We start from the raw sequence: 26,364 nt of genomic DNA, 5'->3' as shown, positions 1-26,364 counted from the left end.
TGCCATGGGTTCCCTGGTGCATACCCTCCCGGAGCAGGTGGGGGCAGGCGGGCAGTTCTTCATCCTGGAACAGGCGTCCGGACAGCAGAGGAGGCCTGGTGATGATGCTTCCAGGAAAGGTAGAGGGCCTTCTGTAGGTGCGCCTCCCACAGAAAACACTTCAACAACAGGCCCTCTCTTCTTTGCCTTGTTCCATTTTTTAAAATGAAAAATAAATGAGGTAATAGAAAGACGCAGAAAGAAAACAAGTGGGAGTAGGGGGCCAAGTGTGGGAGGAGGAGGAGAGGAGGGGAGAGCAGGGCAGCAGCTGGACTTGGGAGAAGCTCCGGGCGCCCTGGGCCGGCCCCGCCTCCGCACAGCCAGACCTCGGCCCCGCGCCCCCCACCCACCCACCCACCATTCCTCTGGCCTCTCTCCTTTCCTTTCTTGCATGCGAACTAAAAACAGAAACAAAACGTCAACGTGATTTCTTTGTCCCACTTTTCTCTCCTCTGGTCCGTCTTGTCTCTGTCTGCCTGTCTGTCCCTCGTGTCTCACTCTGCAGAACCTCCACCAGCTAAAACAGATTCAGACCTTGAAGCAGATGAACGAGCAGCTGCAGGCTGAGAACAGGGCCCTGACCCGGGTTGTGGCCAGACTCTCGGAGGCCATCGAGGGCTCGGACCCCCAGGGGCTCTAGTCCTGCCCCCTCCTCCCCTCCTCCACTCCAGGCACGTTCCCTCTTGTTGTTGGTCCCGGGCTCTGCGCTCGCCCACCAGAGCCTGCACGCAGGTTCCTGTGAAGGTTGGTGGTCTGCAGCCGCGGCATGGGCCGTGACGACCCAGGGCCGGGGCCTGGCCTGGGCTGCCGTCGGTTTGGTGAGACTCTTGCCCTTGAGATGGAGCGCGGGTCACTCAGCCCGACGGGTCCACGCCTCCCTGTGTGTGGGCACGCACACGTTTCTGGGGGGAGGTCAGGGTCTCGGTCAACAGCAGTCCAAGTGCAACCTGGTCCCTGGAGCAGTCGGGCTGCGCCTGGGGTGACGGTGACCAAGGGCAGGGGCCACACGTTCCAGACACATGGGGGCTTGAGCACATTCGTGCCAGGCACCCCTCAGAGGCAAAGGCCTGGGTGTCTGTTCAGAGCTCCCCTGCTGGTTCTGTTGTGCAGCTGGGCTGAGAACCGCGGCCCCAGGGCCTGACAAGAACTAGCGCTGGGGGGGCACTGACCCAGCCCCGCTCCGCCCACCCCCTGCTGGGTCTTTGCATCCTTCTCTCTTCTTGGCGGGTGTTGCCCTCCTCCCTGTCACGGATCTGGGCCTGGGGATGTGCCCTCCCACGGCCAAACCCCCAGCCCCACTGCCAGCGGGGGGCTTGCAGAGGAGGCGGCAGGTGAGCGGGGGCCCGTCTTCACCTGAGAACCAGCAAGTGCATCTTCTGAACTTGGCGCCTCCCCCTGGTTGTGGGTCTGGAGACAGGCTCGCAGATGGTTCACCTTCCCACCGTGGCGGCGTGCGGGGTCCTCGCTGCTGAGCGGTTTCGCTCTCTGAAACGCGATTTTAATTTCCAGCAACAGTCGAATGAGTCCTGACCCAGGCCTGTTCTTTCTGCCTGTTTGCTGCGTCTTCGGGGTCAGTAGCTGGCAACTAGTGCCCACTAGATCTGAAGCACCCGAATTTCTGTCGGGCGGAGCTGATACCCTGCGGGAGACGCTGGGACACAGAAGCTTGAGAGGGAGGTGGCCCGCGGCCCCGAGCAGCCTGCCAGCCCTCCTCGTGAAAGCGCATCAGGGCCAAGCGCCAGGCCAGGAGATGAGCCAGCTTTGACCTGGGGCGAACGGGGGGCCCCCAGAAGATGGCCCAGTCTTCTCGGTTTCCCTCCTGGTGCGGGCGAGCATGCGGTCAGGAGGGGCTGGTGACCCTGGAGATGGCTGTCGTCTGTGAAGTCCTGTACTGAGCACTGTACTCGGTCTTTCTCATTTATTCCCCGTAACAGTCACTTTTCTTACGGAAAAAACCGAGTCACAGAAGAAGTAACTTGCCCGAGGTCACTCGGAGGGTACGGGGCGGGCAGACCAAGGACGTCAGGCTCCGGGCCAGCCGCACACCCACCGCCTGGCGGCCCTGGCGTCAGGGGACGGGGCAGCCCGCGGCCCCTCAGTGCCGACTCCCCAGCAGGGCCACACAGAGAGGCCCGCCCGGGTCACGGGGAAACCAACAAGACACGTGGGGATTCCGTGGGGTCAGGTTCCAGCATCCACAAGCGCCGTCTTCCTGGAGCCGGGCCATTGTGTGCACATCGCCGTGTCTGCGGGCCCTTGAGAGGCGGGCGTCGCTCAGAGACCACGCGGCTTCAGACCCGGGCCTTCGCCACCCAGCCCTTTCCAGAAGGAGCCTGCCGTCCCCGCCGACGGGCGCTCGGGAGGGCCAGCCTGCCCCCGGTTTGGGGGTCTCGCGGGGCCGCTGCAGCGTCGGGACCCCCCGCCCGCATGCTCCTCACCCAGGGTTGGAAGAGGTGACACTGGAGAAGAGGCGCTTTGTTTTATTTGTCTTTCACGTCAAACTGAGGCAGACCGGGCACTTAGAAACGAGGAAGCCGTGCAAGCTCCCCGTGCGTGGCGCTTCCACGGGTGTCTTGCGTAGTCGTCCCATGCCTCACGTGTGGCTCCAAGAAGCCCCTCTGCTTCCTCCTCTCCCTCCTGAGCCCGGCTTCCCCACCGTTCCTCCGCGCCCCTCTCTTCCTTCCTGTCGCTCCCTGGAGCTGGCCGCAGGAGCTCAGGCAGCTGGGAAAGTGCCTTGGCCAAGTTTTTCCCAAAGAATTGAGTCTTAATGTGGAGAGAAGTCTCCAAGGCTTGAGGACGCGTTTGTACGTGTTTTTAAAGGGGAGTGGTTCAGATCCGACCTGACGAGCTGCCAGCGGTGACACACGGCCTGTCCCCATGTAGAGCTTCTTCCCACCTGGGGCTCCCATCATGGGAACACGGCCTGAGAGTCTCGCTGGCGCCCAGGCTGCCAGCCCCCGGGGTGCCCTGGGAGGGCACATGGCAGGGGAAGCGGAGGGAGGCCACGCCGGCGGGCTGCTGTGAGCCTCTTGGCTTGAGTGTCTGGGCAATTGAGGCCAAGGGGTGGAGGCAGAAGAGGGAGGCCAGCCAGGCTCCGACGGTGTCAGGTCGGAGGTCAGAGGACAGGCCTGCTCTGGTATTTCCTGGATTAACGCCCTCTAACACTGCATGCGGTCCCAGCTGTGGCCCCCATGGAGCCCCTGCTTTGTGAGGGACGAGGGCGGGGATGGGCTTCTTTAGATACAAAATGGAAAGCCAGAGAGGAGAGCGGTGTGCCTCAAGCGGCACAGCTCACAGATGACGAGTTCCGGCTTCTGGACCCACGACCGCGTCTGCAGGGAAGTGAGCTCTGGAGTCAGTGTCTGCCTCCCGTGAGGAGCAGCGCCGTGCTGCACTGGTGCTGCTGGCCTCGGGCCCTCGTTTGTGGACCTGAGGATGGCTGCATCACAGACCCTGAGGCCGCCCTGACGCTCCAAATGTTCTCTGTTCCCTCGATAGCAGTGCCTCGCGTGTCTGTGGTCCGTGCCCACGAGGTTAAGTCTCCCTCTGCAACTTAACCTGCATCTTCCATAAGAGGCTGAGGGAGCAGTTCCATTCTTCATGGGGATCTGACGGACCCCTGAGTGCTAACAGCAGAGCCAGAACTGGAATTAGCCCTGGGAACGCGGGGGGCCTGGAGGTTTGAATGACCAACCCGAGGACACTCGCCCCGGACAGATGTGGGTGTGGATTTTTGTCGCCTTCACGGTGAAGAAGTGCTTTCCCTCTGACCTGACTCTCCTGCCGCCGGCAAGGCTCACACACCAGCCATGCCCTCATTGGGACCCGTCGGGGCTGTCAGACGCCCCGCACTTACCCAGCCTGGGCTCGGGGCCGCTGCTCCCTCGCTTCACGAGTTGTGTGACACAGTGTGATGGTCCGGGGAGGCCAGGCTGGGAGAACAGACGTCTCCACCCCCACCTCCCACAGCAGAGCCCCAGCTCCCTTTGGGCACTCACGGGCTCCTGGGGGTTGGGGGTTGACTGTGGACATGTGCTGCGGCCAACGGGGACCTCAGTGGGTTGCGTCACGCGGCACCAGAAGCAAGACCCTAAGTTGTCTTGGGGGTGTGACGGGAAAGTCGAGCTGTGCCCCCCACCATGCGTTCCCGCCTTCCTTCCCTTCACCCCATCACCTCTTCTGACCCTTCCCTGTGTCCCCAGCACACATGGCGCTGCCCTGGTTTCTCTGGACCAGAGATGAGTTCCGGGGAGGAAACCCTGGAACAGTTACTCGTTCAGGAGAAGGAGAGGGTGGCGCACGGGGAAGGGGCTGTTCCTGCCGTGTGCGCGGAGGGGCTGTGGCCCCGAGCGGTACCGTCACCAGCCCGTGAGCAGGAAGATGGGCGTTTGGTCGCCGTCACCGGCCGGACTGACTCGCCTTTCCCTTCCGCCCGCAGGTCCTGACGGAACTGAAATCCGACAACCAGAGGCTGAAGGATGAGAACGGCGCCCTCATCAGGGTCATCAGCAAGCTGTCCAAGTAGACCAGGCGCTGGCTACCCGGGAAGGCGCCGGGCCCCGCCTCTCCCCCGCCGGCGCCCGCCAGCCAAGAGGAGCCAGAAGGACCTTTCTCTGGCCGTCGTCCAGTTGCCGCCTCTGCACCCTCAGTGTCTCCTCCTCCAGCCCCTGCCCCTGGGTTTCAGACAGTTCTCATCGAAGCACAACTGCGATCCCTCAACCGACAGAGCCACCTGGTGGAGGTCTCGGGGTCACCAGGCCAGCCGTGGACCTGGCTGCCGGGCCGCTGGTCCATGTAGCGCTTGGTCCAGGCCCCAGCCCTGCTGCCACCGCCATGCGCTCTGGCGTGGGACACACAAGGGGAGGCCTCTGGAGCTGCCGCCACTAGATCCAAGTTGACAGTGACTCCACGTCGGGGTGCCTGCTTGTCCTTGCCTCTCAGGAACTGACTTTTCTCTAACTCCCGCCGGTGGTGGTGGAATTTTTTCTACCAGCAACCCAGTGGCACCCTGACTGGTCTTAACGCCTGTTCCCTCCGTGTCTGGCCCTCTCCCCAGGGCTCGGGTGACCTGGCTTGCCCTTTCCCTTTCTGCCCTTTTACTTTCCTTCCTCCATCCACCCCGCGGCATGTGCCCCGGGGGGTAGGCGCTGGGACAGAGCACCGACCCCAGCGGTGTGCCCGGGCAGCGGTACCGCCAGCCTCTCCCTGGCCAAGCCGGGCCGGGCTCAGCTCCCCCTCGTCCTCCCCACGCAGCGTTTCTCTACTAGAACCCCCGCCTGCCCCACCTCCCTTTGACCTCATCTCCTCTCCTGAAGAGAAGTGGCGCTGCTGTGAGGAGGCATGGGGGGCGTCTGAGGCCCCCACCCCTCATGCCTTGTGCTGTGAGCGTGGTGGGCTTGATGGCGTCGGGGGCGTGTTCAGGGGAGAGATGATGGTTTGCTCAGAAGCCAGCAGGAGGAATGAGTCTGGACTCGGAGTGGCGAGACCCGGTGGCCAAGGCTGTGTCCCAGGGACCCCACCCCGCGGTCAGGGAGCCTCTGGCGGCTGTGCCTTGATCGCTCGAAAGCCGGGCAGCTTGGATGAGAGTTGAGGTCTTCCTGAGGGTCCCCCTGTAACATGACAGCCCTGCCGTACCTGCGGTTGGGGACCCCCAAGGTGCTGATGCTCCCCTGGGCCTGGAAGTCGGTTCCCACGTGCCCTGCTTTTCCCACCTGCCCCGTCTTGGCTATCCTTCTCTGGACGAAAACCTGGACAGGTGGCTCCCTTGGTCCAGCACAGAATTAGGTCATGAGTTCTTGATGATGCCCCAGTATTAACACTTAAGTGTTTGCTTTTTGTAGGCGCTTTATCCCTCGGCTGGTTTGAGTGTGCAGGTCACTTTGGGGTTGCCGGAGACATTCAGTGTGTAGCGGTCCGTTCTCAACATACGCTACCTCTGCCTGGTTTCTCTTTCTTTCCAGCCCCTTCCATGGCCCTCAGAAATGTCACACGCTCTTTAACCCAGAGCCATGATCAAGGTCCCAGTTCAGGATAGAAGATATGTCTCCTGGGACAAAACGCCTTTCTCAGAGTTTGCAAACTCTTCCATGTCCAGCCATTTCCTGCGATTTGTGTCGTCGGGGCTGGAGGGGGGGGCGGGGGGGATGCTGAGTCAGAGTGAAGTTTCATATCTTCCACTGTAGCGTTTCCTTTGTTCTGGGGAAGGGGACCGGGCATGAGGCCTTGGCCCTGACCCTGACTCTCCAGCACACCCGGGGTGCTGGGCCAGGGCTGGCGTTAGCTGCCACCTCTTTCTCAGGAAAAGGGAACTGAATTATTAGGACGTCACCTGGACTCTCTTGCATCAGGCAGAGGGGCCGCAGCACGCCCTCCGCTCCGTCTGTGCCTTTCGGGGGCGCGGGCGGCTCTCGGAACCCGGTCGGGCTGTGTCCCACACCTCCCTCCAGCCCTTCGGTGTCAGGCCTCTCCACTCAGGAAGCTAGGCTCTGTGGCTGGAGCCTGTGGTGTGGACCATCCCGTGATCTCAGGCGCTCTCTCTTATGCAACTAACTCTGTGAGACAGACTCTGAATCTGGTCTCTTTCCAGGCTGTGCTGGTCCGTGAGGTGATGGCCAGGGGCCTCCTCGCTGCCTCTGGGGTCACCGTGGTGCCTGGATGGGTGGTCAGCGCTGGGGGGAGGGCCTCGTCGTCCTTGGCCAGCGGTTTTCTGGACAGGCCGCACCTCTAGGAGTGACAACCAGCCTCTGAGAGTCTGAGTCTCTGGCTGAAGCCTCACTGCTTCGCCCCCTCGTGCCTGAGGCCCCAGGCCTGGCCTTGGAAGGGTCTGAAGGAAGGATGAGCCCTGGCCTGTCTCCTCGACCCACTTGCAGGGCGTTAGCTTCTCTGCTTCCCTGCCCTGAGCAAATGGTATGCATGTTAGTGCCACTCGGGATGAAAGGCGGCTGGAATCCCACTTCTAAGCCTGTGGACCCCACCAAGGTGTGTGTGAACTGCCAGTGTGGAGAGGAGCAGCTCGTTTCCGTCTCCAGGTTTCTGGCCCTGGAGCAGGCCTCTCCCACCCAGACAGACACAGACAGAGGCCGGGGTGGCAGTGGGCGGGGTGGGCGCTGCTCCGGGGTGGGCGCTGCTCCGGGGCGGGCGCTGCTCCGGGGCGGGCGCTGCTCCTGGGTGGGCGCTGCTCCGGGGTGGGCGCTGCTCCGGGTGGGCGCTGCTCCCGGTGGGCAGGGTGGGCGCTGCTCCGGGGTGGGCGCTGCTCCGGGGTGGGCGCTGCTCCTGGGTGGGCGCTGCTCCGGGGTAGGCGCTGCTCCCGGTGGGCGCTGCTCCGGGGTGGGCGCTGCTCCGGGGTGGGCGCTGCTCCCGGTGGGCGCTGCTCCGGGGTGGGCGCTGCTCCCGGTGGGCAGGGTGGGCGCTGCTCTGGGGTGGGCGCTGCTCCCGGTGGGCGCTGCTCCGGGGTGGGCGCTGCTCCCGGTGGGCGCTGCTCCGGGGTGGGCACTGCTCCCGGTCGGCAGGGTGGGCGCTGCTCCGGGGTGGGCGCTGCTCCCGGTGGGCGCTGCTCCGGGGTGGGCGCTGCTCCCGGTGGGCGCTGCTCCGGGGTGGGCGCTGCTCCCGGTGGGCGCTGCTCCGGGGTGGGCGCTGCTCCCGGTGGGTGCTGCTCCGGGTGGGCGCTGCTCCGGGGTGGGCATGAGGCAGCAGGAGCGGCGCAGAGGGGCTTCCCAGATTCCAGGCCACTGTGTGCCTCCAAAGGGAAAACCTCGGGGACTCAGCAGTTGAGCCGGTAGGGAGGGGGCCCCTGGTCCCATCCACTGGGTGAGCGCTGGCGTCCTGGCCTCCAGCACCGCCCCTGACCCTGGACACGGCGGCCAGTGGTCATAGGTGGTCCTGGCCCTGTCGGGGCCCAGTTATAAGTACAGAGCGTGGTCCCCATTACTGAGTTTTAAGGCGGGTTTCAGCACCTCGGAGGGAGTCTGCTGACCTTGTAGGAAGGCAGCTGTGGCGGCAGAACGAGGCCGCTGAAAGGACCGGGCGTCGGGGCCCGGGGCCAGCGCCTGTCCTGACCAGCCGTGCAGCCGTCTGTGAAAGGGGGCTGGGCCGGTGGTCCTCAGGACCCGTTCTTGGCTTGAGAGTCTGTGATTTGTTGATTCCTAGGGAGACCAGAACATTTCTCAGAGTTTTTGCTCTAACTTCAAAAATTCTTTTCTTCTCATTTAAATTGTTTAAGTGTGTGTCAAGGTGGGAAAGTGAATTCAGTATGGAGGGTAGTGGCCGTCCTTCCTGATGGCCTGGTGAGAATATGCAAACCCGCGGGGGTGGAAACACGGCCTCTGGATGAGTGGTTCTCACGGGAGCGGCCCGGCTCCTGGCGTCCAGACAGCAGACATGCTGTTTCTCCCCGCCGGCCACTCAGTCTCAGCTCTGCCTTAAGCACCAGAGGGCCTTCCTCGAAGAAACCCCAGCCTTTAGTTTTGTGGGGCCATCAGATCTGGACCTGGGCTGTCGCGAGCCGAGGTCCCTCCCCTGAGCAGGGCTGCAGGGAGTTTACACCAAAGGCTGCAGGACCGAGCAGCCCCCGGGGAGGAGGGGCAGGGCCAGGGTCTGGGGCCCGCGTCCCTCAGCCTCCAGCCAAGCCGAAGCTTTGCTCAGCCTCCCGGATGGGTATGTAGACTGTATCAAGGATGGCCACTGATCGCTTGTGCTCTGATTAGATTGGGCAGTAGATCAGCTTCATTGCGGCCCCGGGAACCGTCATTGTCATGGCTGCTTGGGAGTGAGGTGGGCTCGGGGGCCGAGAAGAACCAAATAGAGAATCTGGACTGGCTGGTGGTTGCGTAGCAGGCGACGCAGCCCCTCCCGTGAGGGTCGTGGTCGGGCATCGGGTTGAGGAGGGGTCCTGGGAGCCCCTCCTGGGGAAGCGCGTCTAGAGACAGACACTGCTGAGGGTTGCTCTGGTCCTACCTCAGGAGGTGTCGAGCTTTGGGGCTCACTCTTGCCTCTAGTCTGTGTGCACACGCGCGTTTGCTACATGGAGATGTCAAAATGCAATCTCATCGCCCAGTTTCATCCAAATGTGTTGTTCTGTTAACTCATATCTTTGCTTCCCCCCTCCATTCCCCAGAGGGCTTCTCTCTGAGCTTCTCCAATTAATCTGCTTCTCATTTTGGACTGGGAATCTGCCAGTTACCTTTTCTGTTACTTCTCCAGATTTTCCCCTAATGCTCCCAGTAAACTTTTCCTGGGTGGCCCTTTAAGGTGACCTCAGGATGCTCCTGTCCTTGCAAAATAAACACACCTTTCGCCCTCCCACCTACTCTCATCTTCCTCCACATTAATTTTTTGCTTTTCTCACTTGGAGCTGATGGTGCTTTAGAGGAGAGATTGTCGACGAATCAGCCCTGACTCTTCCCGTTGCAAAGCTGACTGGCTGTGCCACTTGCCCCTCGGAGGTGAGGTTTGGCCCTAGCCTGGGCGGGGCCCATGGGCAGCCTGGCCTCGTCTGCGCAGCTAGAGACTGAGTGAGTCCTCAGGAGGGCAGCGGGCAGTGTCGGTGTGTCTGGGACGGTGGCTCATCTGCTGTTGCCTTGCAGGAGCGGGTTCAGGGAAGGCAGGGCCCCAGGGGCCTTGTGAAGCCTCGATGGTCTCACAGAAGCAGGACTCGGGGTGTGGGCAGGTTCTGGACGTGGGGTGCTAGGCTGGTCTCTGAGCCTGACCTGCGTCTTCCCTCCACACCGCGCTCTTCTGGGGAGGGGGCTCGGAGGGAAAGACGAGGGGCTCAAGCCAAGACAGCGGGAGGTGGGCCGCAGGGGTGGGGGTCCCCTTGCACCCCTGAAAGGCTGGGGCTGCCGTCAGGCTGGCACCCAGGTGGGGGAGGGCGAGACTGTGTCCCCATGTCCCGCCATGGGGGACTCTGACTCAGGCTGCAGCGCCGTGGTCCCCCCCTCATCCCCCTCCGTTCCCTCTGCCTCGGTCTTGATCAGTCAGTGGAAAGAGCTGTGAGACCCTCCCTGGGGTCTCCACACCCCCATTCCAGGGGTAGCGTTTTGTCTCTGATCACCTTACCCCCACCTGACTTCCCCTCCAAGAAAGCACCAGATGGACCGTTTTAACTTGGCTCTGTTGTAAATACACGTGGTGGGGATGGGGGTTTAGGGAGGGACCCAGATGCGCTTTGTGAGCTGAATGTATTTTTATGCAATTTTGAGTGGCCTTTCAACTCTGAGATGAATGATTTTGTTTTACTGGTTGTTATTATATAGTATTATTAAGTATTCTGTGTTTGAAAGTTTGGGAATAATAATATTCACATCTACATGATGCCTGTAAACACAACAGTATTTATAAATAAGTAAATTAAATTGTGTTTTAACTTTGCGACTGTCTCCACAGTTTAGGAAATGGGGTTTATAGAACCTTACATCTGGGCCAGCCTATGGTAGTGTCATGTCACCATCCTTGCCACTGGGGGCCGCTGTCCCAGGGACGGCCACAAGGCCCAGGAGGAGCCCGGCGGGGGCTCCGGGCGTCCGGGAATGGGCACTGGTGCTCTCACCCCGGGCGGCTGGGGCCCTGAGAAGGTGGCTTCCTTGGGTTCCCGGGGTCTCTGCCCTCTGCTCTCTGCAGCACTGTCTCTGCAGGGCCACCGTTCGGTTCAGGGGAGCCGGAACCACTCCATGGCTCCAAACTCTAAAGGCAGCTGGCGGGGGTCACTGGAGGTTACGGTGCTCAGCCGCTGGCAGGGGGACCAGGGTCGGGCCCTCCGTCCGTCCTAGTGCACCCCATCTGGTTTGCTCAGCCCCCATTCACACCCAGCGGAGGCCCTGTCACCGAGCTGGAGGTCAGGGAGGTGAGGGAGGGAGGCGTCTTCTCCCCCGCGGCCACCCAGCTGCTGTCCTGTGGCCCAAATCGGAGGCAAAGGAGCAGGTCTGTAGCGAGGGCTCCTCTGGGTGCCCGCTGGGCCCGGGCAGTCAGCGGAGACTGGGCATCACCTGGAGGCGGTGAAGCCCGGCCCTTCCCTCCTGAAGCCTCCCCAGCCCTTGCGCTGGGCTGGCCTTGCCCCCGCCTGGATCCCAGCCTGCCAGGCCAGCCGTACGGGCTCTGCCTTCTTGTCCCTGGAGCTTGGCCCTGAGCCGGACGCCCCCCTCCACCTGCTGCAGAGGGGCTGCGGGGGCCTCCCTGAGGAGACGGCCCCCAGGTCGCGGTGAGTACGGGTCACCCTTCCAGGTCTGGGGGTGGTGCTGCCCTACCGTCTCTTTCCAGAAAATCCTGAAGCCCTGTCCTCGGCCTCAGGAGTCACAGATGTCTGAAGGAGTTGGCTGTGGTGAGCTAACCGAGGGCTTGTAGGAACCGTCCCTCCTCCGACCCCACCCCAGGGCCAGACCGTGGCCGCGCCCCGAGCCCGGCTCTGCTGGCGTGGGGGGGCCGAGGGTCTAGTCCACGCCGGCCCCGGGGAGGCCTTGCCCCAGCAGCTGCCCTGAGGGCCCACGTGCCCACCGCCCACCCGGACCTGGTCTGGCCTTCTGGCCTCTCCAGCCCCCGAGGGAAGAACCGTGTCCCCAGCCTCACCCCGCGCTGACCCCAGGGGCGGCTCCTGCCCGCAGCCCAGCAGGAACCACCAGAGGCCGTCCCCAGCGTGCTTTCAGCTCATCCCTTTAATAAGGAGACGCTGCTTGTTACAAAAGAGCATGTTGACAAGAGATGAGACAAGAACAGAGCCCACGTGGGGTGGGGGTGGGGGACTGCCAAGCGGGGGCGGGGGCTACACACGGGTCCTTCCTGGGACGACTTAAGGCAGGGTTCCTGGTGGGGCTGCGCGTGCCAGGGGGCCTGGGGCCTGCCCGCCGTGGTCGTGCAGTCTTCAGACCCCAGGGTTTCAGAAGCAGCCGATCCCGTCCTCAGAGGGGAGGCGCCAGGGCAGAACGTCTGGCTTCTTGGAAGGGGTCCTGGGGTCCCGATGGCTGAGGGGGCCCTGCGCACCCCGCCTCCACGCCCCCCAGCACAAGGGTTCTGGCTTGTAGCGCACAGGGCCCACCTGCCCACCTGCGGCCTCGCCAGCACTCCTGTCAGACCCCCGCACCTCCCCGTCCTCCCATCAGGGCTGGCCGGAGGGGTCGCTCCCGTGCGTGGTGTTCCTCTGCACTGGGGCCTGCGGCTACTGTCCCTCCTGGTTCAGCGTGATGGCTCGGGACCTGGGGCCCCCTGTCTCCCTTCCGCCTCCCGCCCTCCCACGGGACACCTGGCCGGGGCCGGGCTGGGGCGCTGGCGAGGGTCCCTCGTAGCCAGACCCGCCCGGCCACAGGAGAGAGCATGCGGGCGGGGGAGCTTGGCCCACCGTGCTCTCCAGCCCCTGGGGTCCCTCCCCACTGCCACCCTCGGCCCCCCAAGCCCCCGGTGTCACGTGGGCAGGGCTGGTCCACCCAGGCGGCATCGGGGACCTGACCACAGACCCAGCCACGGACAGCTCCTGAGAACCCTCATCGCCTGCAGGGGGTGCCCCCGCTGCCCGTCACCACCCACGTGGAGTCGGACCGCGACACCAGGTGAGGGAGCCGGGCCAGTGGGGACATCTGCTGGGGCCCCACTGGGAGCCCTGGACACCATCCGTCCTCGCAACCTGGGGCTGAGCGCAGAGGTGACGACGGGCGCGCCCTTCACAAGTGTCCTGAGGGGAGCCCGTCAGAGGGGCACGGGAGCTCTGGGAGGATGGCCCCACAGGGGCCCCCGTATGGCTTTTCAGTGAATTCGAACAGTGGGAGGAGGGGGCACACCACACAGGACACAGGGCTGGACGCAGGGCGCCGAGGGTCAGCTCTGCCCACGGTCCCCTGGTCAGACCAGGGCCGGAGACCGACTCCCCCTGGCGCATGGCAGGGCGGGGGCCGGCGGGGAAGGGACCCTACACACACAGTCGAAGGAGCAGCTCAAGTTGTGTAAAACGGGGCCGGGGGCACTCAGCACTGCCGTGCGGTCATTTACACAGAGTTGAGACGTGCATCTTGGCGGGACGAGACTGGGGTCGTGTTCATAGGTGACCACCCTCTCCACGAGGCTCAGACGGCTTCAGGAGGTTCTTGTTTTGTTGTCACTTAAAAATATATTCTTGTGTCTTCAAGTCACAGTGTCCCCCTTCCCAATATTGCAGCTCAAAGAACGGGTAGAATCCTGGTGACCTGTCCCTGGCCCCCTGAGACTAGGGGTGAGGGCGAGGCAGAAGTGGTCACAGCACGGACGGCAGGGCAGCCTGAGTTTCGGGTGAGTCCCAAACAGCGCCTAGGAGGGACTGACTTACACTTTGAAAGTATTAGTTATCTGAAATTCAAATTTAACTTGGTGCCCTGCATTTTTATTTGCCAAATCTGGCAACCATGTTGGGGGGCTGAGGGTCACCACGATCAGGCCTGGGGACCCTCCCGTCTGCCACCACCCAGGGCTCTGAGGTGGGAAGGGGGATGGAGTGGAGGGACACCCAGGGACAGCCTCTCTGTGGGGCTGGGGGAAACAGAAGCCAGACACGCGGGGGACGGGACGCCCTCCCTCCCCAACCCCAGGGGCGGCCCCCCCCCGGTTCGCTCACCCACCACCTCCCACTGCAGGGTTGGCGGGGGAGCTGCAGCGACCACCCCCCGCCCCCCTCTCTCTCGCTGAAGCCCTGGGCCAGCAAGGTCATCCCAAACCGACTCTAGAAGCACAAGCTACACATGGTTCCTGGGAAGTAAAAAGACCAGGCCTGAGGCTGCGTGAATCCCTGCTGTCCCTTCCCCCAGCCGAGTGCCCCGGAACGTCACTTCCCATCCGGCCCGGCACCGGTCACTTATCATCTGGGGCTTCCCCCAGCTTCCCCCAGCCCTCAGCTTCTGCGGCCAAAGTCCGAAAACATGCCCAGAGGCCTGGCAGAGTTGGCTCCACTCTGGAATGATTATTCAAGGAGAAAGGAGGAAACAGAGCTTTCTGGCCTCACCTCCAGTTTCTGCGTGGCACTGGGTTTCGTTTTTCATGGTTTCAGTCCCTTTGTAAAAATCGCTTCTACTTTCCTCTCTGCAATAGACTTTGGGAGTGAAAACACGCAGCCTGGAGGCCTCCGGAACCCCTCGTAGCCGACCTTAATCCTGTCCCCTTAGGGCAGGAGCCCGACACCCCAGAAACAGGCCTGGTGGCAGTGAAGGTGCGCCGTGGACGGGGTGAGAACTCTCGGGTGCAGGGCGCTTCGGACCCTCCGTGTGTCTCCCTGCCTAGTTTGTGGGCCCCGTAGATGCCGTCTGCTCAGGGCGCTTCGGACCGCCCGTGTGTCTCCCTGCCTAGTTTGTGGGCCCCGTAGATGCCGTCTGCTCAGGGCGCTTCGGACCGCCCGTGTGTCTCCCTGCCTAGTTTGTGGGCCCCGTAGATGCCGTCTGCTCAGGGCGCTTCGGACCGTCCGTGTGTGTCCCTGCCTAGTTTGTGGGCCCCGTAGATGCCGTCTGCTCAGGGCGCTTCGGACCGCCCGTGTGTGTCCCTGCCTAGTTTGTGGGCCCCGTAGATGCCGTCTGCTCAGACGGCTCCTTTGAGGCAGGGGCCCAGCCAGGACCGGCCAGAACCCAGGAGGGCACTGCTCCCCGCCCGGGCCCCCTCGGCTCCGCACTGGTGCCCGCACTCAATCTCCCAGCCCCTGAGGCTGCCCACTCGGGGTGGGCCCAGAGCCGTACTCCAGCCGCGTCTCCGGGCCCAGGAGCCCCAGAGCAGCAGACGTGCTGCGGGGTCCTCTCTCCTTCCCGCCGGGAGACAGGCGAGTCCCGGGCTCGGGAGGGTGGACGAGAATCCCAGGTGGTGGAAGGTGGTCGGGAAGGGGCGGGAGAGTGAAGGTGGAGGGTGAGAAGTCAGCTCTGTGGGCCTGGGGGGGGCTGGGGGGGAGGGGGCCCTGAGGAAGCACCAAATCCCATAGCTCTGCAGGGGGACATCCAGGCCGGGACGGCCCGCTGTGGTCCCCCCGGTCCTGAAGCCTCACTCTTGTCCTACAGCCCGGGCCCTAGGACCAGCCCCCAGTCTTCATCGGGTCCCACATTCTCGGCATCAAGTGAAGAGTGACTTCCCGAGGACCAAGGGCCACGAGCAAGGCTGGGCCCCACTTCCCAGCTGCTCCCGGAGGAGGCGGCGGCTTCTCAGCACCTGCCCGGCCGGGAAATGCAGCCCAGCAGGAACACAACTCCTGCTCCCTTCTGACGGTAAAAGAGACGTCCCTCTGCCTCAGGTGCCCGCAGACGCCAGGGTGGCCGGATGGGGTGGGAGGTGCCGCCACATGTGCTGGGAAAGAGGCGCAGCTCCGGGTCTGGGAAGCCGTGAGTGTTGTGCGCCGGGGAGACGGCCAGGGCCTGCGGCTGCAGAGACGAGGGCGGCCGAGGGGGGCCGGGGACAGGCCTCTGGCCACAGGGGCCGGATGCTCTCACCCAGGCTGCAGGTTTGGAAGGAGACTCGGTGCAAACTGGACTAACGTATATATGGCTTTTTATCAATGCTGGGGACACGAGGTGAGCAGGGAATGAGCACAAGTGACCACCAGGCAGAACCCGGCCCATGTCCTCCGCCACCGTTCAGAATGGCCGCCCTGCTCCTCGGGATTCACAGGAAGTCCCTCAGGAATGCTAGAAGGGGCCTCCCCGCAGGGCCCCTGGGAAAGATCGGCCAGCTGTCCACTGCCCTCCCCTTCTTACCTGGACCTCAGGGGAACTAAGGACCTGTAAACCTTCCTTTTCAAGCCCTCTGGCTCTGGACAGATACCGTGTCTTCAGACAGCACTGTTCCACTTTGATTAAGGGAGAAGCACAGGCGGGAGGGGAAGAGATGCCAGTGACTGCTGGCTCCCATCCTAGAAAGGGAGCCGGCCTCTGGGTCTCCCACCGCAAGGGCAAAGGTCCGGCAGTTTCATTTTGGCCTTTCTGGGAGATGGGTCTTCTGTTTCTTTGCGGTTTGACCTCACCCGTCAGCAAGGTGAGGTCGCGGGACTGACAGTCCCCGTTCGAGTCCAGCCAATCTAGCCTGTAGCCCAGGTCTGTGGTGTCCCGGGAAGCCCCCGGCAGCAGGAGGAGGCCCACGCCGGCATCGGGGTTTGGTCCCGGCTCCGCACAAGCCAGTCTCCCCGTCTCGCCTCCCAGCCACTCGCACGCAGTGTCCGAGCAGGGTTCTAAGGCCTCTGCTCCCACGCGGCACCCGCCCGGCCCTCCACGAGCACAGAGGGTGCACACACGCGCACAGGTCGCTGGCCGCTGGTTGCCTTCCGTCGGGAATCGGGAGGTGCTGCCATTCCGTTGGTCCGGAACGCTCAGAAAACAAAATGCCGCCAAGAGAGCCTCCCTCGGGGCGAGGCCTGGGTGGAGCTTTGGAGGAGGAGGGTGGCGGGCATGCAGCGAGGGAGCTCCCAGGGCAACGACGGGCCAGGCTTCTCTCACCTCCGAGGGGCCCTCCTCAGCCGCCGTCGGAGGGAAGGGGTCTGTAGAAAGAGGGCGAGGGCGGAGAAACGAGGGCAGGGCCGCGCACAGGTGGGCAGGGACGCCTCGAGGGCTGCCCAGCTGAGGTAGCGGCGGCTCTGGAGCGCGGCTGCGCGGGCCGCGGCCCCTACTTGTTCTTGCCCAGCAGCGCATCCACCTCCTCCTCGGGCTTGAGCGAGTGCCACTGGGCGATGGGCCGGCGGGGGTTGGCCAGCATGTCAGACCAGTGCCGCAGCTCCGTGCCCGTGGCGTTGCTGCCCATGAAGATCTTGCCGATGGCCTCGTTCTTGCCCAGCTTGTCGTAGTCCAGCACGGTGACCACCACCTGGACTCTCTGCAGGAGGCGGGGAGGAGGGGGAGTGGGCAGGAGAAGGGGGCCGGCGACCCAGCCCCCTCCCAGCCCCTCCCTCCCCAGCCCCAACCGAGAGCGCCACACAGAGGCGGGCCCGCGCCTTTGACGCATCCTTCGCTACCGCCAACGACTGAACACAGGCCCCTGGCAGCGTGCTGAGCGCCTGGGAGCAGAAGAGCAGGCGCATCCCCGCAAGGTGACAAAGGTGACGCCCGAGAGGCCAGCACGAGGCACCTCGGGACCTCGGAGGGAGTGACGCCCAGCGGGGCAGTTAGGGCAGGCTTCACGGAGGAAGTGACGGGAACTGGGCGGTGCAGGCTGAGGGCCTCCCCAGGCGGAGAGGAGAGGACAGGAGCCCAGGCAGGAGAGCAGCCGGGTCGGCGGGGAGGGAGGGCAGGGAGAGAGGAGGGCCAGCAGGGGCAGGTGGGCGGCCGCCGCCTTGCCACACACACCGCCCTGCCACCGACCTCGAGGCCCAAAGGCAGTATCTGCGCGCAGTTCCTGCTCACCTCCCCGGAGGAGGGGCGGTCTGGGAAGCGCCCGGGACGGAAGCCCCAGGGCGGTGGCCGTCTGTCTGTCTGTGGTGGTCAGTGGGTAAGTCAGTCACCCGCCCCGCGTCCACCCCTGCCAGCCCAGCACCTGGATCTGCTCGAAGGGGATCTCGAAGCTGAAGGACTCGTTGAAGTACGGGTTCAGGGTCTTCTTCTTCACGGTCGTCTTCTTCTTCTTGAGCCTCTTGCCGTTCTGCATCAGGTGGATCTTCACGTAGGGGTCTGTGGGGAGGCAGCCGGCCAGGCCCTGAGCACGCGCCCGGCCCGCCAGCCCAGGGACAGCAGAGCCAGCTTCCGGGCCAGGGCAGCCAGAGGCTTCACCTCCGGGACCCGCCATGGCTGTGGCCGCCTGGAGCTCTGCTGGGACGGGCCTGTGCCGGCACTCGGTGAGGAGCCAGGGGGCCACTTGGTGATGTCCTTCCTGGGCAGGGGCACGTCAGTGACCCACCCCCTCCCATCCTCCCGACCTTGTCGATGAGCCACGAGGCCCAGAGAAGGGAACACATCTGCCTGAGGTCACACGGGGGCTCAGGGATGGAGCTGGGCTGGCACTTCAGGAAGGCAGGGCAGTCGCCCCCCAGCCCCGCCCGGAGCCCCTTCCAAGGCAGAGCCGCCCCCATCTCCCCCTGTAGAAGGTCCCGGGCGCGGACGGAGGGCCTGCGTCGGGCCAAGCCCTCCCACCGCCTGCCCTTCCCTGTCCCTGCCTCACATGGGGGTGACGTCCCTGACCCCTCCCCTCCAGGGCCCACAGGGAGAGCAGCGGAAAGGCAGCTCTCAGCGGGGCTCCCCGCCCCGTCTTGCCCTGAGGACCCAAAGCCGCTCAGACAGCCTGTGTGTCCCGCGTGTCTGAGGCCTGCTGTCCAGGTCGAGGGCTCTGGGCCGCGACCGGCTCGCAGGTGCCCCCCGATGGCGGCCAGAAGCCACGCACACACCTGAAAGGCCACCCACGTCCATCTTCTTGAGGTTCTTGGCCTCCAGGATGCAGACGGTGAGCTTCCCAGCCGTGGGCACGTAGCGCAACGAGGTGCAGATGTCACCCAGCTTCTCCGGCTGTCAGGGGAAGGGGACGCGGTCAGCACAGCAGCGCCTGTGTCCAGCACGGCTGACCCCCTCGGGGCCTCAGGCCAGGGTCAGCACAGCCCTGGCCGCGACGGGTGGACACTGCAGAGCCGAGGACAGGCTGCTGGCGGCGTGGTGCCGAGGAGGCTCTGGACGGACGTGGGGTTTGTTGGGGACCCTCCCCAGCCTGAGCAGACAGCGGAGGGGGACGAGGAGCAGACGTGGTACCCGAGGGCCATTTCCAAAGGCACTGGGAGCCGCCCTTCCTGATCACAGCCGTCCCACCCACAGAGTGAGCTGTAGCCTTCAAAGCCCTTGGCATCCCTTTCCTTGTGTTAGTGTCACAGGGCAAGGACCTTGTGACTAGTAAGAGAGGGGAACGATTTGGCACTGGGGCTCCTGGGCCTGAGAGCTCAGCCAACGCCACGGCACAGTCGAAGCTTCTCAGAGGTGGGCCTCGGGGCCCAGGCAGACCACCCCACCCACACCCCAGTCGGGGTGCTGACCCTTCCTCCGCGCGACCTGAGCCCCGAGGTGAGGAAGGACACGCCTCACATACAGGGACTCGGCTGGTGCTTGGAAGGGATGGTGGCTAAATGGAGGCTTTGGTACACAGTAGGTGCTCAATAAATATTTGGTGAGTGAGTGAGTGCTGTAGCAGTTTCTAGGAAGACAAGCCCCCCTTGCTGAGAATCCTCTAGAACAATGGGGGCTTTCCCTGGGGGTGAATGAGGTCCCCACGTGGGTCACTGGCCCTAAGTGGGCCCAGAGCCGCGGGAGAAACAAGAGCGACGTGTCCTGTCCACCTGAGGTGCCCCGCCAGGTGGCTGATCCTCTTCTGCAGAGACAAAGCCGGGGGCATGGGGCGGACCCTCCAAGCTCTCCCGCCCTCACCTCCTCCTTCTCTCCGCCCTGCAGGTCCCTCCACTCCTCGATGGGCTGCCCCAGGTCCACGGTGTTCATGGGCACCTTCACCTCCCCGATGATGTCGTGTTTGGAGAAGCGGTCAAAGTCATAGATGGCCATCACCAGGGTCTTGCCCCCCAGCTCCTGGTACGGCACCTGCAGGGCACAGGCAGGATGGAGGGGTCAGGGCAGCTTGGGGCCTCTGGGGGCCCTGCAGGACGCCTGCCGAGTCTGCGGACACCCGGGCTCGGGTCCGGGCCGAGCTGGTTCTGGGCCTCAGCTACAGCCCAGGACCAGGGGAAGGTCCACAGCAGGCCCAGCCCGTCACCTTGAAGGTGAAGGTCTCGTTGAAGGCGGGGTTCAGCGTCTTTCGATGGACTTTGGTCTCATATTTCTTCTTCTTGTCTGGAAGGAGGAAGACCTTGACGTAAGGGTCCGAGGTGCCGCCCATGTCCAGGGCGGGCAGTTCCGCGGCCTGCAGGATGCCCACGGTGAGCTGTGGAGAGAGTGGGCGCCGGGTCAGCCCCGAGGGGGCGAGCGGGTGCCAGACAGGAAGTCGGTCTCCACCTCCCTCCCCAGGGAATCGGAATAAGATGGGGGAGACGGTCGCCGAGGGGTGACTGGTCTGCCCAAGGAGGGCAGCCCGTGGACGGCGGGCGGCCTGAGCGCAGCCCTTCCCTGGAGCCCTGGGGGCCGCCCCGGCCCCGCACACCTGGTTGGCCTGGAAGTCGTAGTCCAGGGAGAACTGCAGCTTCCCCAGGTTCTCCGGCTCCTTCTCCTCCTCCCCCTCGCCTTCTCCCTCCGTCAGGCCCGTCTCGGCGTCGTCCTCGTCCTGGGGGGCTGAGGAGGGGAGGGAGGGTCAAGGGAGAGAAGGTGGGGAGCCACCCCCGTGCAGACCCCGACCCAGAGCTGGGGGGGCTCCGTCGGGCCCCGCTTCCCCTCAGCCCCCAGCATGGCCTGGATGCCACGCGGCGTCTTGAGTGGCGGAGCCTCCCTGCGACCCCTGGCCCCACCCCCCCCCGCCCAGTGCAGGCCACCACGTGGGCAGCACGTACCAGGCGTGCAGTCCGGGCGTCCAGGCCAGGTGAGTCCACAGGTGGGAGGAGAAGGGAGAAAGTGGTAAGAAAATCTGGCAGCTCAGACCAGCTGCGTGGCGGGGCCGGGGCCCCCACAGGCTCACACGCACACGCACACGCACATCCACGTGCATGCTCACACACGCTCTCACACACGTGCGCACATGCACGCGCAGACTCAAAGGCCACGGCCCCTGGCTGATCTCCTGAGATCAGCCCTCCTTCCTCCCTCCACACTGATTCCTTGAGCAAGAAATTCCTCCCAGAACAAACGGGGAAAGTGAGGCGCCTGGGGCCTCTGCAAACTTAAAAGGAGACACGGGTACATCAGGGCCTCTTCCAGGCTGACGCCCTGCTCCCTGAAAGACGGGGAGAAAAGCCACGTCTTTGTGGACTAGAGACGGCCCCACGGGGCCCCACGATGGGACGTGGTCCAGCAGCCCTGCTGGCGGGAAACCAGGTCACACAATGGTGGCTTCCTGGTGGGCGGGGGTCCCTCTTCCCAGCATTTTGTCCCAACGGCCTCCTTTCGGGTCAGTCAGGGACAGGCCCTGCTGACCTGAGTGAGCCCTTCCCACCCGGAAAGCATCGAGGGGCCTCTGGTCTCCCGGCCCCCGCCTACCTGGCCGCCCTTCATGTCCTTCATGTTCATGGCGTTCTTGGCGCCCTTGCCCTTCTCCTTCTTGTTCTTCTTCTTCTTCCAGCAGCACTTCTTGCAGATGCAGAAGCAGCAGGTGAGGAGCAGGAGGCCCAGGAGCACCGCGATGGCGACCAGTGCCCAGCGGGGGACTGCCCATGGGGACACCGGGGTCAGCGGTGCCCTCCTGCAGCCCCGACCCCTCGGTGATTGATAGAAGACTGGGTAGGGGCCCGGCCCCCTTTCCACACCCCGCGTTGTAAACCCACAAGTGGTGTGCACGTAAGTTGCACACTTTGGTGGCCGCCCCAGTGGGGACAGCCTGTGACAGGGACAGCAGCCAGGCGCACACCACGGGGACCCCATCTGGGCTCTGCTGAGATCTGACAACTTTGATCCTTGGAACTGCGGCTCACACGAAGGATGGGATGGTCCTCATCAGACCCCGGTGGGGGAGGAAGGCCCGGCCCTCAGGCGCAGTCCTGAGAGGGCTGAGCCCGTGCCAGGAGGCCGGGCTCCAGAGGGGCCGCGGGTTTGGGGGAGTACGGGGAGGGGCAGGCCGGCCGGGGTTGCTCCCCGAGGTGCTGAAGCACTGCCTCCCACCAGTGGGGCTGCTCCCCGAATCCGGACCTCTGGTTTCTCCCCACAGCCTCTACCAGAAATCCAGGAAGCAGTAGGGGCTTTTATTTTCTATCTTGCAAAATAAAGTAGTTTTAAAGTGTGACTGGAAAACTTGAATAATGATTTCTGTTTCATAATTTTTTACCTTCTTTTGGTTCCAGCTCTTGACAGATCTCTAAGTATAAGAACATTTTTCCCCCGGGGAGGTTAGGGCACATAAACCCCCTTGTTCCCTTCATTAGTGCCAGACCACACTGCCCCCCATTCCTGAAGGGGATCCCCAAATAATCCAGCCTCGAGTCCAAACATTAGGAAGGATCGCGGCTGTCACACCCACATGGTGCCCTCCAACCCCCGCCCCCAGGCCGCACACAGGGACACTCACGAGGGAACTTGACCATCTCATTGAAGAATCGGTCCTTCACCGTGGCAAACCCGTACCCCTTGCCCTCCCTGGCGCCTCCGCTCTCAGTGGAGTTGTCCACGGGCCCAGCGGGCATGGTGGTGGTGGCGGGAGCCACCATGGGCTCCTGGTTCCTCTTGAAGATGTTCCTCATGGTGGCAGAGGGACGGCTATGGGTGAAGGGGGCAGGATGAGCATCCCACAAGCCCGAGTGCAGACGGCTCTGCCCACGGGCCAGGAGAGGCTCTTCCAAAAGCTAAAGACTGTTTATGAATAAAGGCCATTACAACAAACCCACAGCAAACATCATTCTCAATGGTGAAAAAATTAAAGCATTTCCTTTAAGATCAGGAACAAGACAAGGATGTCCACTCTTGCCACTATTATTCAACATAGTTTTGGAAGTGCTAGCCACGGCAATCACAGAAGAAAAAGAAATGAAAGGAATACAAATTGGAAAAGTAGTAAAACTGTCACTGTTTGCAGATGACATGATACTATACATAGAAAATCCTAACGATGCAACCAGAAAACTACTAGAGCTCAATGAATTTGGTAAAGTAGCAGCATACAAAATTAATACACAGAAATCTCTTGCATTCCTATATACTAACAATGAAATATCAGAAAGAGAAATCAAGGAAACAATCCCATTTACCATAGCATCAAAAAGAATAAGATACCAAGAAATAAACCTACCTAAGGAGGCAAAAGATCTGTACTCAGAAAACTGTAAGACACTGATGAAAGAAATCAAAGATGACACAAATAGAGAGATATACCATGTTCTTGGATAGGAAGAATCAATATTGTCAAAATGACTATACTACCCAAAGCAATCTACAGATTCAATGCAATCCCAGTCAAATTACCAATAGCGCTGTTCACAGAAATAGAACAAAAAATTTCACTATTTGTATGGAAACACAAAAGACCCCGAATAACCAAAGCAATTTTGAGAAAGAAAAACGGAGCTGGAGGAATCAGGCTCCCTGACTTCAGACTATACTACAAAGCTACAGTAATCAAGACAGTATGGTACTGGCACAAAAACAGAAATACAGATCAATGGAACAGAATAGAGAGCCCAGAAATAAACCCACACACCTGTGGTAAATTAATCTATGACAAAGGAGGCAAGGATATACAAGGAGAAAAGACAGTCTCTTCAATAAGTGGTGCTGGGAAAACTGGACAGCTACATGTAAAAGAATGAAATTAGAACATTCTCTAACACCGTACACAAAAATAAACTCAAAATGGATTCGAGACCTAAATGTAAGACTGGATACTATAAAACTCTTAGCGGAAAACATAGGCAGAACACTCTTTCTTTGCAATAAATCGCAGCAATATTTTTTTTGATCCACCTCCTAGAGGAATGCAAATAAAAATAAACAAATGGGGCCTAATTAAACTTTAAAGCATTTGCTCAGCAAAGGAAACTATAAACAAAACCAAAAGACAACCCACAGAATGGGAGAAAATATTTGCAAATGAAGCAACCAACAAGGGATTAATCATCTCCAAAATATACAAACAGCTCATGCAGCTCAATGTCAAAAAAAAAAAACAAAAATCAAATAACCCAATCAAAAAATGGGGTTAAGATCTAGATAGACATTTTTCCAAAGACGGCATACAGATGGCCAACAAACACATGAAAAGATGCTCAACATCACTAATTATTAGAGAAATGCAAATCAAAACTACAATGAGCTATCACCTCACACAGGTCAGAATGGCCATCATCAAAAAATCTACAAACAATAATGCTGGAGAGGGTGTGGAGAGAAGGGAACCCTCCTACACTATTGGTGGGAATGTAAATTGATACAGCCACTATGGAGAACAGTATGGAGGTTCCTTAAAAAACTAAAAATAGAACTACCATATGACCTAGCAATCCCACTACTGGGCATATACCTGGAGAAAATCATAATTTGAAAAGATACATGCACCCCAATGTTCACTGCAGCATTCTTTACAATAGGCAGGACATGGAAGCAACCTAAATGTCCATCAACAGATGAATGGACAAAGAAGATGTGGTACATATATACAATGGAATATTACTCAGCCATTAAAAAAAACAAAATAATGCCATTCACAGCAACATGGATGGACCTAGAGATTGTCATACTGAGTGAAGACAGAGAAAGACAAGTATCATATGATATCACTTATATGTGGAATCTTAAAAAATGGTACAAATGAACTTATTTACAGAACAGAAACAGAGTCACAAATGTAGGAAACAAACTTATGGTTAACGGGGGAAGGGGGGGTGGGAAGAATTGGGAGATTGTGATTGATATATACACACTACTATATATAAAATAGATTAATAATAACCTACTGTATAGCACAGGGACTGCTCAATACTCTGTAATGACCTATATGGGAGAAGAATCTAAAAAGAGTGGATATGTGTATATTTATAACAGGTTCACTCTGCTGTACAGCAGAAACTAACACATTGTAAATCAACTATACTCCAATAAAAATTAATTTAAAAAAAAAGACTGTATTAGCGGGGACTTCCCTGGTGGCGCAGTGGTTAAGAATCCGCCTGCCAATGCAGGGGACACAGGTTCGAGCCCTGGTCTGGGAAGATCCCACATGCCGCGGAGCAACTAAGCCCGTGAGCCACAACTACTGAAGCCCGTGCACCTAGAGCCCGTGCTCCGCAACAAAGAGAAGCCACTGAAATGAGAAGCCCACGCACCGCAATGAAGAGTAGCCCCCGCTCGCTGCAACTAGAGAAAGCCCGCACGCAGCAACGAAGACCCAACGCAGCTAAAAATAAATAAATAAAATTCAAAAAAATATATATATATATATATGAGTCCCTGTTTAAAAATAAATAAATAAGAATAAAATTTTTAAAAGACTGTATTAGTCGTAACCCCTTTACGTCCCAGGGTACTTCCGGCAGTAGCAACACTGGTGACGCAGCGACCACAGGGCCACCAGTCGCTCCTCCCCATAGTCACGCACCAGCCCCGTTTCACAGACGCAGGAACGGAGGCCCAGGGCCTAGGCGGCCCCCGCCACTTAGCTCACAAGCCCTGGAATTGAGGTTCCAACCAGTCACCCGACCCGAGAGCCTGCAAAAGCACGCGGCTTTCCTGTATCTGGCCGCACCCAAGCACATCACCCAGGGAAGGAGCAAGGTTGCAGCGAGGACTCCCGAGCCACCTCCTGCCTGCGTGACAGCACCCGGCACCCCCGCCCTCCTCATCTCCGTGCCTCAGGCTCCCTCCGCACCCACCCAGGGTGGGTTTCAATCTCTCCTCCAGGAAGATGGCACCCAAGTCCACCCCCGGAGCCCCTTCCTCCCCGGGGTGTCGGGGTTCCTCGCCAGTCCTGCCCCCTCTACACAGCGGCACATCAACCTCCTACTCAAACCAGGGCTGCCCATTAATAACAAAAGTCATCCAGGTTTACGGGGGACGGAAAGAGACTGAGGGAGACATTCCCCATAATCCTGCCTTCCAGAGATAACACAGGTTAGCGTCCTTGGAGAATCTTAGAACAGTATTTTCTTCTGAGGGTGTTTTACATGTTGAGATCATACTATATATAATCGGGTATTCTGCCCTTTTTTCACATAAAATTTTGTCACAAGCATTTTCCTTTATCATTAAAAACTTCCTTTGTTATCAAGTAGGTAAATAATACCCTGCTACATGGTAGTACTGTATTTGATACTTAGATGGTTTGCAAGCTCCTGCTGGTAAAAGTATTATTGTGATGGTCTTCATTTAAGGTAATGTTCTTACGAGTTTTTAAACTCTGCTCCCCCAACCCTCCCCTCCCCACCGAGCTATTTCTGCTTCTCAAAATGGGGGTACAAGCCCCCTCCACAGGCCCTGTGAGGTCAGACGCAGGCAACATCAGCACCCCTCTGCCCGGCGCACGGTGGGAGCCCAGGGGGTGTCCAGACGGCAGCGCACACCTGCGGTGCTCCAGGTCATGGGACAAACAGCACATCTCCTAGAAGCACCAAACACACAGCAGGACGCAAACAGCAAAGGCAGAAGCGAGGCTCTTCTCACTGTGCTTCTCCCTACGCTCAGAGCTCTTCGGAGGGCAAGTTTTAGGGGCCCTGAAGCTCCACCCCTGCTCTAAGAACCTGAGTTCTCGCCCCGGAGCCAGTGTGGCCGGCACAAGCCGCCCTGACCACACGGCGATGCAGACGCATTCTCCCCGCTCACACTCGCCGAGAAGTTTAGCAAGCTCTTGTTACGTGCAGGGTAAACTAGCCTTGAT

At 60.7% G+C, this 26,364-nt stretch overlaps 3 protein-coding genes and 1 long non-coding RNA gene across 16 annotated transcripts in view; 3 read left to right on the top strand and 1 right to left on the bottom strand.

The window, feature by feature from the left end:
* The window catches only part of PPP1R12B (protein phosphatase 1 regulatory subunit 12B), a 202,072-nt gene extending 191,668 nt beyond the window's left edge, over nt 1-10,404 (top strand). For 6 of the 9 annotated variants that reach the window (XM_082413157.1, XM_082413154.1, XM_082413160.1 and 3 more), the window contains 2 exons: nt 545-710; nt 4,478-10,404. In XM_082413157.1, the coding sequence (XP_082269283.1) occupies nt 545-679 (135 nt within the window). In that variant the 3' untranslated portion in view covers nt 680-710; nt 4,478-10,404. The remainder of the gene's footprint in view (nt 1-544; nt 711-4,477) is intronic. The other 3 variants (XM_082413159.1, XM_082413158.1, XM_082413156.1) reach the window with 1 other exon arrangement.
* A 150-nt stretch (nt 10,405-10,554) lies between these two features.
* LOC309642976 (uncharacterized protein) lies at nt 10,555-13,674 on the top strand (the record flags this gene model as incomplete). Its single annotated transcript, XM_082425210.1, has 2 exons — nt 10,555-12,569; nt 13,172-13,674. Exons 1-2 carry the CDS (start codon nt 11,984-11,986, stop codon nt 13,672-13,674), a joined length of 1,089 nt encoding a protein of 362 aa, XP_082281336.1. The 5' UTR covers nt 10,555-11,983.
* Nucleotides 13,675-15,487: 1,813 nt separating this feature from the next.
* The window catches only part of SYT2 (synaptotagmin 2), an 84,760-nt gene continuing 73,883 nt past the window's right edge, over nt 15,488-26,364 (bottom strand). For 2 of the 5 annotated variants that reach the window (XM_082413254.1, XM_082413253.1), the window contains exons 2-8: nt 22,072-22,259; nt 21,051-21,217; nt 19,681-20,184; nt 19,341-19,508; nt 18,320-18,437; nt 17,476-17,609; nt 15,488-16,818 (exon numbers count right to left, since the gene is read on the bottom strand). In XM_082413254.1, coding sequence (XP_082269380.1) covers nt 16,612-16,818; nt 17,476-17,609; nt 18,320-18,437; nt 19,341-19,508; nt 19,681-20,184; nt 21,051-21,217; nt 22,072-22,243 — 1,470 coding nt within the window. In that variant the 5' untranslated portion in view covers nt 22,244-22,259 and the 3' untranslated portion in view covers nt 15,488-16,611. Of the gene's footprint in view, nt 16,819-17,475; nt 17,610-18,319; nt 18,438-19,340; nt 19,509-19,680; nt 20,185-21,050; nt 22,017-22,071; nt 22,260-26,364 lie in introns of those variants that run through there. The other 3 variants (XM_082413256.1, XM_082413255.1, XM_082413252.1) reach the window with 3 other exon arrangements.
* LOC309637951 lies at nt 20,032-21,260 on the top strand. Its single transcript, XR_014250879.1, has 3 exons — nt 20,032-20,112; nt 20,380-20,436; nt 21,148-21,260. It is a non-coding gene; the product is annotated as an uncharacterized lncRNA (long non-coding RNA).

The sequence above is a fragment of the Balaenoptera physalus genome (assembly GCF_965194825.1).
Source record: "Balaenoptera physalus genome assembly, chromosome: 1".
NCBI classification, from domain to species: domain Eukaryota; kingdom Metazoa; phylum Chordata; class Mammalia; order Artiodactyla; family Balaenopteridae; genus Balaenoptera; species Balaenoptera physalus.
This window is presented reverse-complemented; position numbering and strand designations above follow the sequence as displayed.